This window comes from Elaeis guineensis, chromosome 8 (genome assembly GCF_000442705.2).
Source record: "Elaeis guineensis isolate ETL-2024a chromosome 8, EG11, whole genome shotgun sequence".
Classification (NCBI taxonomy): domain Eukaryota; kingdom Viridiplantae; phylum Streptophyta; class Magnoliopsida; order Arecales; family Arecaceae; genus Elaeis; species Elaeis guineensis.
Genome location: NC_026000.2, coordinates 136,596,584 through 136,608,758, shown reverse-complemented (window position 1 = coordinate 136,608,758; position 12,175 = coordinate 136,596,584). Strand labels below are relative to the sequence as shown.

The window sequence follows — 12,175 nt, the reverse complement described above, 5'->3', positions numbered from 1 at the left end:
TGATCCTTAGATAACCTAGGTAGGCATCTGGCCTTCATAGCTTCTGCTTTAATAAGTTTCTATGTCGTTACTTTTTAAGAAATTTTTCATTATTTTTTTTCTTTTTGGAGAAAACTAAGGATTTTGATTATTTAACTGCTATAGACAAAAGCCTCCAATTTGCTGGTAGCATTTTATTGTTTTTACTGATGAAAAAAAGAGCATTCTAACAGCCAAAGCGATCCTCCTTTTATTTGAAGAGATATCTAACTTCAAAATCAATTTTTACATAAGTAGCATTCGAATATGAATGATAGTGAAGCAGAGATATTTGCAAACTGGATGAACTATAATGAAGAATCTTTTCCCTTTATATACTTTGGCATGCCCTTATTTGATAAAAGAGTATCCAAGTAGTGCTAGATGTCTCTTATTGATGAGATGAATTCAAGATTGGCTTCTTAGTAAGGTGACTATTTTCTTAGGATGAAAAATTAACTTTGATCGATTCAATTTTGATTGCATTATCTTCCTACTTTATGTCTATTTTCAAACTGTCTAGATGGATTTGGAGTAGCAAGGTCTTAAATCCCATAAGATAGAGATGTTCTTGATTCTCTATAAAATAGAATATCTGCTATCTTGTTCTATCCTGATAGTGGTCTGAGTCATGCGTCTCTCATTCTTTTTTTCCTTCTTTTTCTTTCTTTCTTCTTTTTCTTCTATCTTCTTTCTTTTATTTCTTTTTGCTTTCTTTTGTATCTCTTATCTTCTTTCTCTTTTCTTTTTCTTCTTCTTTCTCTTTTCTTTCTTCATTTTTTCTTTATTTCTTTTCTTCTCTCTTCCTATCTTGCTTTTTTTCTTCTTCTTCTTTTTTTTTACTTTTTTCTTCATCTTTCTTTCTTTTTCTTTTCTCCCCCTGTATGGATGGATCTCAGAGTTATAACCTCATATCGACTTCATTTTCTCATAGAAATAGGATGGAACGGCCAGAAAGCCCTCCATCCTATTGGAATATAAAATCTTAGCAAATCTCGAGTTGATTGCCTTCTACTTCATCAAAGGATCCCTCATGTTGACCCTCCATGTTAACAATCATCGATTCCAATGTAAGAAAACTAAAGAGTTATGCTAAGTCTTCATTCATATGAGCCAGCAAAACTGTCACAAAGAGAGAAAGAACCAACCCAACAATCTTCTCAAAAGTAAATACTGTGACCATTTTCCAACTTACATGAAACAGTTCTAAAAAGCTGCTTTCTACTTGAAAACATCTCTCCATACAGTTGACAGTCCAATAAAATTCTTCGTGCCTTTCCTTTTGAGTTTACTTTTCTTGAAATATGCACTTTTGATTTGCTTCCATCGGTGACTATCAGAACCTTTGACAAACTTTCAGGTCCATTTAGCAAAAGGGCCTAATTCATTTATTTAGTCCAAGTTTTTTATTTCCAGGCTCTCTTGCTCCTTAGTTCTGCACATTCTATCCCAACTCTCTAAATAATAAAAACCACTTACACTTTTTTTTCCATAAAAAAGCTCTTTTCAATTTGTCTATTCTGCTCACTGCGACAAATTCTAGCTTGGGTGAGACTGTCTCGGCTTGTTGACATATCAGTATAGAAATTAATTTTGAATGGCATTCTTTCAATTGATTCTTTTTATTCTTTTCTGAATAATGATTTATGTTGCGGCCAATCCCTCGTCGCCTAGTCGCCGGGAACGAGCGCCTGCAAAAGAAGTCCGCACTGACCGGAGGTGACTCCAGCGGGGATCCTCCGACGGTCAGTCGGCATGTTGCGGGAGTCGGATATCGGGCTCCGCGGTTCGGCAGTCGGGAACAGAGAGGATCTGTCGACGACGTATACTCGGTCGGACGATGTCGACAGTCGTCGGTCGTGCGGTCGTAGAGTCGGACGCCGGTCAGGCGGCCGATGGTGAGTCGGTGTGAGAGGACCGATCGGTATATCCCAACAGTTTCACAATACAGTATAAAAAGCAACCATACCCGAGAAAGTTATTTGTGGCTGCACACGGCCATGAGTGAAAACCTTGCAAAAAAAGAGATATATGGAATACCAACGTTAGATGTGCATCTGTGGAAATATATAGGAAACCACCACTCATTTGTTCGTCAGGTGCCTATTTTCAAAGACTCTATGGGGCCATGAGCCGGGGACCAGAAAGCTGCATTTAATCTCTTAGAATACCATTTGTCTTCCCAAAAACATGGGTGGCCTGGGTATTCATTCACTTCGAATTTGGCAACAGGCTCTAATGAGTAAAACTGTTGGAAGTTTGGTGGTCAACATGAACTCTTTATAGGAAAGATCGATCGCTGCAAAATACCATTTCGAAAATTAGGACAGTATTGGGACCAGGAGAGGAGCATCACCTCTGTGGCGGGCCATCGGTGCATCTGCCAAGTGGGTATAATTTGGTTTTAAATGGCACATTGGAGATGGCACTGATATAAACATGTTGTCTGATCCCTGGATTGATGAAATACAACTAAATAGGAGTATTGTTCCAATGAATAGCGCTGCTCATGATGACTAGAAAGTGAATCAACTCATCACTAATACTGGTATGTGGATTGTGGAGGTTCTTAGATCCCTTTTTTTCTGATGACATGGTATAAAAAATCTTGTCCATTCCTCTTCCCAAAAATCGGTGCATTGACAACTTGGTGTGGAAGCATCATTTTGGTTCCTTAATTCGGGCCAAAGAGATCCACCATCAGATTTTGCTTTGCCATTACAATGACAATCAGTTCCAGCTGGGTTGGGTCTGGAAGCTCCCTATTGCCCCGCGGGTGAAAGTGTTTTGCTGGAAGCTCTGTTGGGATAGTCTTCCATGCAAAACATTACTTGCAGCAGCAAGGAACATACTTCATCAAGAACCTACCTGTATGATGGCTGATGAGAACCTGGACCACTGCCTATACTCATGCCCACGGATTCATCCAATTTGGGTGACCTTAAATCGATCACACCTTGCTCAGCATCATGTTACCTCATTGGCGAATCTTATTGATCTGTTAGCTTCTGACATGATTTTCGATCAGCAGAAATCCATAATCTATTACACGCATTTAGAACTCAAGTAACAGCCACCTGTTTCAAGGTTTGCAGCATTCTCACTATCATTTTGTCTTCGGCCCTCAGACATGCTTCAGAATATACGTCAGCAGCGAATAGTGCTTTCTTGTCCAATGATTCTGGGTTACCGACGGCTCTGTGAGCCCTCTCCCAACCTCATCTACCTTTGTATTTTGGATACCCCTCCCTATGATCTTGTCAAGATAAATTTTGACGCATCTTCGGTTGCTGGCAGGTCTGATCTTAGATACGTCATCCGGGATCAGTTCTATATGCAGCATCCGGTACTTTCTCTGCTTCATCTGTGCCCGAGACTAAATTACAACGGTCCACCTTCTTGGCTACACACGCATATGGCTGGAGGGCGACTCATTGGCTCTCATTACTTGGATCAGAACACAACTCAACAACCACCGGTTCTACAGCAATGACACTCCTACTTGACCTCTAGTAGCTGATGTTACCCATTGTTGCTCATTATTGGATGCCTTCAAAAGTTTTCATGTTTTATGGGAAGCAAACCAGCCTGCGGATCGTCTGCGAGCCTTCATCATCATCACAAGTTTGCCTCAAATTCCATGCCACCGCAGAATGTTCGCCAGGCCGTGTTTGCTGATTTTGATGGAACGTTTTTTCTCAGACGCTAGTTTTTGATTTCTGAATTTTTCTGTTTCATTGGGCTTAGCCCCGCTCTTGTACCTCAAAAAAAAAAAAAAAAAAACCCTTTGCTATGCTATTAAGGTTCCCTTGCATTTGAAGGGCTGGCCATCAAGCATGCATGACCTTTAGATCGAGTGGAAAGCTAAAAACCGACCTCCTTCTTGTTCTATTCATTGTATATAAACTTTTTTCATTCACTTTGAATAAATTGGGGGAGGAGCCTTTCCTCCTCCACCTTTACATTAAAAAAAAAAAAACAAAAACAAAAAAGCCTGCTATAATCGACTACAAGAAAAAAATGAAGAATAGATTGTATTGGAGATTTGTTTTGCTTTCAAAAGAAAAATAGTGGTTGATCATCCAAAAAATATATATCATGTATCATACAATATTTACAACTCTTATTGTAGCTTGCCTTCTCTGTTCATATTCCACAAAAGCCACAGAACCCCTCATCCACAGCATAAACCATCATATTTATATTTATCAACATATCATAGTACATGCATCTCTAGAAACCATAGTGCCACACCATTCTTACTAAAACCATTAGGTATACAACACTAGATACCCACTTCATCAAGGATGGGGTGGACCATGTGGTGCAGGTGGACCGGGTGGGGGCGGTGCATGGGGAGCAGGATGCCCCCCACGTCCAGGAGGAGGAGGAGCAGGAGCATGTGGACCTACTGGGCCTCCATGAGGAGCACCAGGACCATGTGGCTCATGGCCTTGTGGCTTGTGAGGCTGGGGAGGATCCATCTTCCAACTTCTTCCTCTTGTCCTCCTGCCTTAACATAGAGAAGGCTGAAGAATAAGTAGACAGCAGAAGAGAATGTTAGAGTTGACTGGGCTTGTGAGAATGTTAGAGTTGATGAGTTTGTTTGATATCTGTAGGTCATACCTGCAATTCTTGGGGGCGAGATTCTTATTGCGCCGCGCGCGGTGATTGGCGCCCGGAGGCCCCTCACCCTACCCCACCCGGCTTGTGGTTTGTTCGATATCTGTAGGTCATACCTGCAAACCTGCAATTCTTGGGGGCGAGATTCTTATTGCGCCGCGCGCGGTGATTGGCACGCCCGGAGCCCCTCAACCCCACCCCACCCGGCTTGTGAGTTTGTTCGATATCTGTAGGTCATACCTGCAATTTTTGGGGACGAGATTATTATTGCACTGCTGCACCGTACACGATCATTGGCGTACACGAAGCCGCCGCCGCCGCCGCCTCCTCCTCCTCCTCCTTTTAATTTAATTTCATCATTGCACACAGTGCATACATTCTGCATCCAACGTGATGCATAAAGAATTGCTCATTCTTGAGGTGCGAAATTCATTGTCCACCGCAAAAATATAGAAAATCTGATATAAAATACATCATCTCGTTTAATCTATATAATTATTATTTTTTAATATATATTTAATATTTATAGATCGATTTTTTCATTTAAAAATTTTGTATAGCGAAAATATTCTATCTTTTAAAAAAATTATGACATTCTATATCCATATTATGACATACTACGTCCATAATATGCATAGGATATCATAATTTTTTTTAAAAATAAAAATATTTTCATCGTTCAAAATTTTTAAATAAAAAAATTAATCTCAGTAATAAATATATATTGAAAATAATTGAAAAAAATATTTTTTTTTATTATAATATTTTGAATTTATGACATCCTGAACTATAGAGACTATATTAGATCATGAGTGACATAATTTTTTTTAAAAAATAAAAATATTTTTATGATATATAATTTTTAAATAAAAAAAAATCTATAAATATTAAATATATATTAAAAAATAATAATTAAATAAATTAATCAGATCAGATACTTCACGTCGGATTTTCTTCACCGGCCGTGGTGCACGGAGAATTTCTTCTTGGGTTTTAGTTCTGTGTTCCACGCATAGACGAGTGGCCCTGTACTTCTTTTTTCCTCCTAATAATTTAAATAAGCTCTACAGTAGCAGGAGTTGGCAGGACAGCCACGTTGGACCAGCAGCTCCTAATCTTCGAGTGCAAAGATATTGTTGCTCCCAATGATTCCACATTCAACGTTGGTTGGTGGAACTGTTTTTTTTCTTTTTGTTTTTTGGTAGACTCTTCTTCTTCACTAATTTTTGGTAGGATGCGGACTGTTGCACAACTGACATTTCTTTCTCAGGTGAAGAGCCAGCTTGGATTGGAGACAAGAGATTTAATAGTGTTAGTCCCTGGACGGATAGGTCAATAACCCAGCAATTTAGTCCCCGAACTTGGCCTAAACGTAGCATAGTAAAAAATGATCAAGCTACGAGCCAGATTGATAAAGGACTGGATTATAGCAGTAGTCCTATCAGACATGTCCAATTCCAGTCCGGAACCAAAGCATACATGGCTTGGGTCCAAAAGACAATTTTCTTTTTAATAACAGAGAAAGATTCGAATAAATTTTTTAGTTGGGCAAGATTTAAACATTATACTAACACTGTATAGCACAATGTATAATTTTTTCTTTTTTCTCTTATTCATGACAATATAAAAAATTATAATAACTACTAGATTTTATTACCAAATTCAACTATAAATTAAGCAATAAATTTTAATGGTAATTGAGGAAAAATTTTTGCCATTAATATTGATTTTCATGTGGTGCTATAAAAGCTGAATGGGAAATTCTCACCATTAATAAAATATCATGAATGTATAATATATGGATATTATTTTTTTAATTATTTTTGAAATACAATATGATAATATAAGAATAAAATATTTTAATAGATAAAATTTTTTATTACATACCAATTGATAAATTTGTAATAGCAGATTTAAAATTTTTATAATTAATACCACCATTTACATCATGAATAAAAAATCATGTACAAAATCTTCATGCAAAAATCTTCTATCATTAATACAAATATTACTAATATCGATCCCATGCACAAAATATAATTTTTCTTACTATTTTTAAAATATAATATTATAATTTAAAAACTATAATAAAATAAAAAATTTGATATTTATTATATATTAAGTAATGACTAAATATGCATGCATTATCAATATTCGAGTCTAAATGGCGTTTAGAGATCTCTGTACAAGCTGAACGGACCCAAACTTTTCATTTCATCGGATGGCTACAGTTTTGTAAGCGGAGAAACGCGCGAACTGCGACGCACCGCTTTTGAGTACGGTTACGGGTTACACGTGGACGGTTGCGGTGACGGCTGCCTACGTGGACCATCAGGCTCTAATTTTGTCGTATTACTAATATCGGATAGGAAGAGAAAATAGGACATGCCCTTTCTTCAAATCTACCATCATGTCCTTAAGGCAGATACTCGTTATCCAGCAGTCTCTGGTAACCCTTTATAAGTAAGGAAATCCCACTTGCTTACCCAAAAAAAAAATCTCTGATTCCCCTCAGGATTACGACTGGGAACATTGTCTTGTTATCTGAAAGTTATTTTTCCACGCAAAAGATTCAGGATATTTGTTCATAAATTCACATCTGAAATCCTTGTGGGAGTGAATTGAAAAATCTCATCTTGATATTTGCCAAAAGGTGTTCTGGACATGGATTATTTGGTAGGAAGTGAGGATCTCTGAGAGGCAAAGAGAGATTTGATTAGTTGATGCCATCTGGTGCTTCTCAGATACTCCAAGGTGATGCCTTTGGTTTTGTTTCATTTTATGTTTTTCCTTCTTTTAGAGGTTGTTATCATACTATTCTTCTTGGGTTTTCTTCATATAAATCTAGGTTTCTTTGTCATCTATTAGAGATTGAATTAGAGGATATATGGCTGAAATTTGGAATTTTTTTTTCCTGTCAAATTTTTCTTGTTATGTATCAATTCTTATGAGATAAGGCAAAGAATAATTGTGCTTCTCTTTTGCGGATGAGTTTTTTTTCTTCCTTATTGTTTTCTTGGGCTCCAAAACAAGCAGTGTTCTTTTCAGGTTCTTCTAACTTCTATGTTCTTCTCATGATTTTTGAAGTGATGAAAACAGATCTAATAATTAGAGAAAGAAAACACCCATTTATATATATTTTTTGTTGATTCATGTCGAAATTTTGACACACCTTCATTTAAATCATTGGTTAGTGGGAGATTGGAAGGCACCAGCTTATTCTGCTGTTAAAATCTCCAAGGATACTGGGAATCAAGTCCTACCTTTATTGGTTTGGGAAGGGAAGGGGATGGGGGTGGAGGAGGGGACGTTTACTGGGCCCATTGCTTACAGACCCTGATTCTACAAAAGATCGGAAAAGGAAGTGGAATGAAGAGCGATGTTCTTGTAAAAATTCATTCCCTTCCTTTTCTTGTATTCACAAATTCTACTATTAAAAATCTTTGGGGCAAATTCCATAGAATCGTTAAACAATAAATACAACCATTATTAGCTTTGAATCCACTTCCCCAAAATGATTTGTATGATATTTACTAGTAATAGCAAATGATGGAAGTATTTTTTAGCACCCTTTTAGCGGCGTCAGTTGATACACCTATAGGTTGAGTAACGCTATTGGGCACTACTTGGTTACCCTGTTGGTTTGTTGTGCCAATGTGGGACAACAGATTGGCACAAATGCCATTTATGGGGATTGGTGTGATTCATGAGGGATTGATCAAATCAGTATGCATCATAGTGTCTCCATATCAGCACAAGGAACTGACAGAGTAAGTGACCACTGCCTTATATCATTTTTCTCTTAAATTGGAGACTAAATAAAGATTGGAATAGGATGCAATGCTCTTGTCAAGTTTATCTCTTTCTTTTACCTCTCTTCAATTTTTTTTCTTGATGAAAAAGTTGAGGTAATTTATTCAGCATATAGCCGAATGGGCATGCTTTCCTTAAAAAAAGGCGTAAATTTATGGATTCAAAAAACAGCATAACCATAATTAGCCTTTGGTTCCCTGCAAAGGATTAGTAGGACACCAAGTTAACAATGTGTCATAATCTGTAAAAAAGTTGATTGAGATATCATATTTAGCTTATTGTCTAGCTTCACTTTCTCATACTGTTTGCACTAATTATAGGTGCTATGAGTGCACAATTGGCTTCTTGATGGAGGATCTTCCTGAAGTATTAGTTTTCGATATTCTCAAGAGAATAAGTAACTCTGCTGACAGAAATTCTGTATCTGTTGTGTGCAAACGCCTTTATGCAATTGAGGGAGAGCAGAGAGATTTCTTAAAAGTTGGATGTGGATTACATCCAGCAACAGAAGCATTAACATCTCTGTGCATCCGCTTCCCAAACTTAAGGAAGGTAGAGATAGTCTACTCTGGTTGGATGTCCAACTTGGGAAAGCAATTAGACAATCAAGGCCTTCTTGTGCTCTCATCCCGCTGCCCTTGTCTCGCAGAACTAACCTTGAGTTTCTGTTCATTCATCAATGACACTGGTCTTGGTTACTTAGCTTCTTGCAGAAACCTCAGATCTCTTAAGCTAAATTTTGCACCGGCGATCAGTTCTCATGGGATTCTCTCACTTGTTGTTGGTTGTAAGAATCTTTCCACCCTCCATCTCATTCGCTGCATGAGAGTTAGCAGTGTCGAGTGGCTAGAATACCTTGGTAGGTTTGGAACCCTAGAGGACCTCTGTATCAAGAATTGCAGGGCCATTGGTGAGGATGATCTCATAAAGCTGGGTCCTGGACTGAGGAGACTCAAGCGGTTGGAGTTTGAGGTGGATGCATATTATAGGTACCCAAAGGTTTATGATCACTTTGTGGTGGATAGATGGCAAAGGCATCAGATCTGCTGTGAGGAGATGAAGGAGATTAGCTTGATAAATTGTATTATGACTCCGAGCAGAGGGCTTTCATACTTGTTGGGAAAATGCCAGGCATTGGAGAAGCTCCTCTTGGACATGTGCATTGGGTTAAAGGACAGTGATATGATTGCATTGTCTCAGCAGTCCAGCAACCTCAGAAGCATCTCGTTACGCCTCCCTTCACAGTTTTTGGCACCTGTCTTAGTGAACACTCCTTTACGATTGACTAATGACAGTCTGAAGGCCTTAGCTCGTGGCTGTCCCTTGCTTGAAGTGGTTGAATTATCCTTCTCTGATGTAGAATTCCCATCATTATCTTGCTTCAGTCAGGATGGTATTCTAATGTTGATTCAAAGCTGTCCAATTCGTGTTTGACGCTTAATAGCACCTGCTTCTTTAACAACAGTGGGATGGAAGCCCTTTGTTCTGCGCAGGTTTTGCAGACACTAGAGCTTGTGAAATGCCAGGAAGTCAGTGATAAGGGGATTCTACTTGTCATACACTTCCCTTGCTTGACCAATCTGAAGCTCCGCAGATGTTTAGGAGTGACAAACGACGGGTTAAAGCCCCTTGTGGGTTCACAGAAATTGGAGTCTCTCACAGTTGAAGACTGCCCTCAGATTTCTGAGGAAGGTGTTCAAGGGGCTGCAAGGTCTGTTTCTTACAAGCAAGATTTATCATGGTTGTATTGAATTCTTGGTTCATGCCTGTTTTGTTGCCGTCTATAGAGCTGACAGTAGGCTTCTTGAAGATGTGGATGCTTCAGAGATGCGGGCCTTCCATCCATTTAAGCACGCATTCATATGATGCGATTGTAACCATCAGTCATAGCTTTATTTCCTGGTTGAAGCTGTTCTTTTAGGTTACAAGCTCTAAGAAAATATATTATCTTCTAAGTTCAGAAGATTCGTGCATCAAAGAGGCCACCCAGCTCATCATGATAATAGAAAGACTTGATGTGTTTCCACGAGCTCTTGTATGAAAAACAATGTCCCGGGAAGCAATTTGTGTAGGGTTTCCACCCATATTCAGTGTGTTTGAACTTTGCATGGAACATTTGCTGCTCTTGAACCTGAATTCAGCTTACACTGATAAGAAGCAAAAAAATTTTAGGCATAACTGGGTCTTTGCTATCTGTATATGCTTATATGCTTCATCCCTTTCTTTATTTATTAAGCTTTTATTTTACATGGAGCATCAACATTTTAAACTATAAAATGCAGATGAAAGGGGCAATGAAGAATGTGAATTCCTTCTCAATGTCTTTTACATTAAATTGCTAATGTTGAGCAAATCTGTGTTATGCAGAATTATGAAATAAATACATATACTTAGTTTTTTATTTCATGACAGTAATGACTAATCAACTGGTAAATTGCATGTCTTTATCCAATAAAGTAAAATCATCTTTCAGAGTTCATGCATTCATGAGGACAATATCTTGGTCTAAAGTTGTTTCCTTTCTCTCTCCCAAAAGATTTTTCTGCTTTTGAAAGCTAAAACCAAACATGCTTATTTTGATGCATAGGTTTTCTACTATTGCAGTTGGATGGTAGCTGATGTTTTCTATGGAACTGTTAGTCATGCTGGCTGTCTTTATTTTCATCCATCAAAACTCAGTCATAATTAATTGTGAATATCACCATCAGCTGACAGTTTTTTCAGTCTTGATTTATATCTTGCTGGTCAGCATATAATTTAACTTGATTTTAGCCATCCTGAAGCTTTATCTACTGTATATACTAAATTCTTGATTTCTTACATAACAAAAGAAAAGTGTCATCTCTTTCTGTAGCACTACAATTTATTAAATATTACTTTTATGTTCCAAGGGATCTAAGCACCTTCATTCCCCTTGAAAGATCATACTACCAATAAGCTTCCAATGACTCTTTATTGGATTCCCTATTGCCTGTATCCTGACATTATGAAATTTATTGGAATTGTCGGAGGCAAACCTATTACTTGTCATTTTTATATCCACTGCAATATCTATTATAAATGTTTTTCTTTTTCTTTTTTAAGGTAATTAAGAGGACGACTTCGACAAGATTTAGAGCCATGAATTCCTAGAAAAGAAAAAAAAGGTACCATCTGCATGGGTAAGCCCCTGATTGGTACCTACGCTTAGCAAGTTGCCCAGGAGCAATTTTGATCCACCTATATTCTGTTAATAACTTTTGTCTTAACGGTAAAAAATTCTAGAAGACGGACGGACAGTGATCCAATCGAAGAGATGGATGAAATTTTTTCAACCTACTTAATTTAAATATTTTTAAAGAAAACTTAGAAAAGAAAAAAAAAAGTTGGTTAAAGTGAGGTCCAGGTCTTCTTTGTTTTCTTGATTAATAACAGGACTGAGTTAAAAACTCTCTATTTATATTAATGAGATCCACTCGTGTACATTTTAGGCCTGCTTCCTCTTCTAAGTAAAAGTTGTTGCAGCATTACCGAAAGTTTATCTTTTGCATATAAAACTATCTTCAAGGATGTCCCAAGATAAATTTCTGTGGAGAGTTTGCTGTTAATTGAAGCAGAAATGATAGAGCTTCTGGTTTTGGCATGCTACAACTTAAAGTGTTCAAGTGAGATCAAGTTATGCAATTAACAAGAGACTAGGAATTGTAATTCATGACCCAACCTATCACCCTGATCATTGCTG

General features: G+C 37.7%; 1 protein-coding gene across 1 annotated transcript; it reads left to right on the top strand.

The window, feature by feature from the left end:
• Window positions 1-7,069: 7,069 nt before the first annotated feature.
• LOC105049408 (F-box/LRR-repeat protein 14) lies at window positions 7,070-10,632 on the top strand. The gene is given in 3 exon segments (XM_010929034.4): window positions 7,070-7,395; window positions 8,775-9,880; window positions 9,883-10,632. Coding segments are annotated over 2 exon segments (1,401 nt in total). The 5' UTR covers window positions 7,070-7,395; window positions 8,775-8,802; the 3' UTR covers window positions 10,206-10,632.
• Window positions 10,633-12,175: the final 1,543 nt, after the last annotated feature.